Genomic DNA, 1347 nt, shown 5'->3' with positions numbered 1-1347 from the left:
TTTTTTTTGTAGTTTTTGGCCAGGGCCAGGTTTGAACCTGCCACCCCTGGTATATGGGGCCAGTGCTCCATTCCTTGAGCCACAGGTGCCGCCCAAGTTTTCACTTTCTAACTAGTTTTCTACTTGTGAATTTGGTTCTAACTGTGCCCTTCTTACCATCATGAGGCTGTATAACGTAATGACTTCCTCCAATATAGTCTGCAGAGATTCCTAGTTGAGAAGCATCTGTTGTAGAACTGTCACCATCCATCTATAAGGAAAAACAGCTTTTCAGTATTCTTCAATAAAAGTTGTGCTAACAAACATAATAGAGTCAATGCTCACAAAATGTCAGGGGATGAGTCAATTACATTTTTCATAGCCTTAGCCTCTAAAAGAAAACATTTATATTTCTTGATTTGGAAACTTTTCCATAATTTGCCAACTATTCAAGATTTCCTTATCCATCTTCCATAAGTGCAAAGCATAAGAACAACGGGGAAACAAAATAAGGAAGTGAATTTCAAACATACGCCTTTCTGACTGCATAATCTTCAAATAGAGTACAAACAACCTGCCTTACAACCTAATTTATCCCTAGAATGACAAAGCCAAAATCAGCTTAGTAAAGTCAGGTATAATAGCATGTGCCCCTCAGCTACTTGGGAGGCTGAGGCAGGAGAATCACTTGAGCTCAGCAGTTTGAGACAGGCCTGGGCAACACAGCAAGACCCTTTCTCTAAAAAAAGAAAAAATCAGCTTAGAAGTCAAATGAAAATCACTTATACTCATCACTTTCAGCTCTCCTACTAAAGCCTGATTTTCCTCTGCAAACTCTTTTGCTCCTGCTTCAAATTTTCTTTGCTATCTCATATTAGTTCCAAAATGGATGATGTCTCTGTTCAAACTGTTGTTTGGTTTAAGAAGCAGTTTGCAGATCCCCTATACAATTGTGTACCCCTGCAACCCAAAAGTACACCCTTGTTTTGAATGGGCTATCCCCTCTGATTCTAATCAAAAGTTAATTTTCTCTCCCTCTTACCCCTAAATTTTTAGATTCTTTAAAGAAAAATGGGGGGCCAAGGGGGTTGGGAACCTGCATATAAAGATAGGAAAATTCTTTTTTTTTTTTTTTGAGACAGAGCCTGAAGCTGTCCCCCTGGGCAGAGTACCGTGGCATCACAGCTCACAGCAACCTCCAACTCCTGGGCTCAAGCGAGTTTCCCGCCTCTGCCTCCCAAGTAGCTGGGACCACAGGCGCTGGCCACAACGCCCCGGCTATTTTTTGGTTGCAGCCGTCATTGTTGTTTGGCGGGTCCGGGCTGGGGATTCGAACCCGCCACCTTAGGTGTACGTGGCTGGCGCCTT

The 1347-nt window shown here is 42.5% G+C and overlaps 1 protein-coding gene across 5 annotated transcripts in view; it reads right to left on the bottom strand.

Moving 5' to 3' along the window:
• Nucleotides 1–1347, bottom strand: part of NFYB (nuclear transcription factor Y subunit beta) — a 19675-nt gene that overhangs the window by 7418 nt on the left and 10910 nt on the right. For all 5 annotated transcript variants that reach the window (XM_023509384.1, XM_003783290.3, XM_023509385.1 and 2 more), the window contains one exon: nt 157–250. In XM_023509384.1, coding sequence (XP_023365152.1) covers nt 157–250 — 94 coding nt within the window. The remainder of the gene's footprint in view (nt 1–156; nt 251–1347) is intronic.

This window comes from Otolemur garnettii, unplaced genomic scaffold, assembly GCF_000181295.1.
Source record: "Otolemur garnettii isolate 467f Iridium unplaced genomic scaffold, OtoGar3 scaffold00007, whole genome shotgun sequence".
Taxonomy (NCBI): Eukaryota; Metazoa; Chordata; class Mammalia; order Primates; family Galagidae; genus Otolemur; species Otolemur garnettii.
The sequence above is the reverse complement of the archived record's forward strand: the minus strand, read 5'-3'. Positions and strand labels throughout refer to the sequence as shown.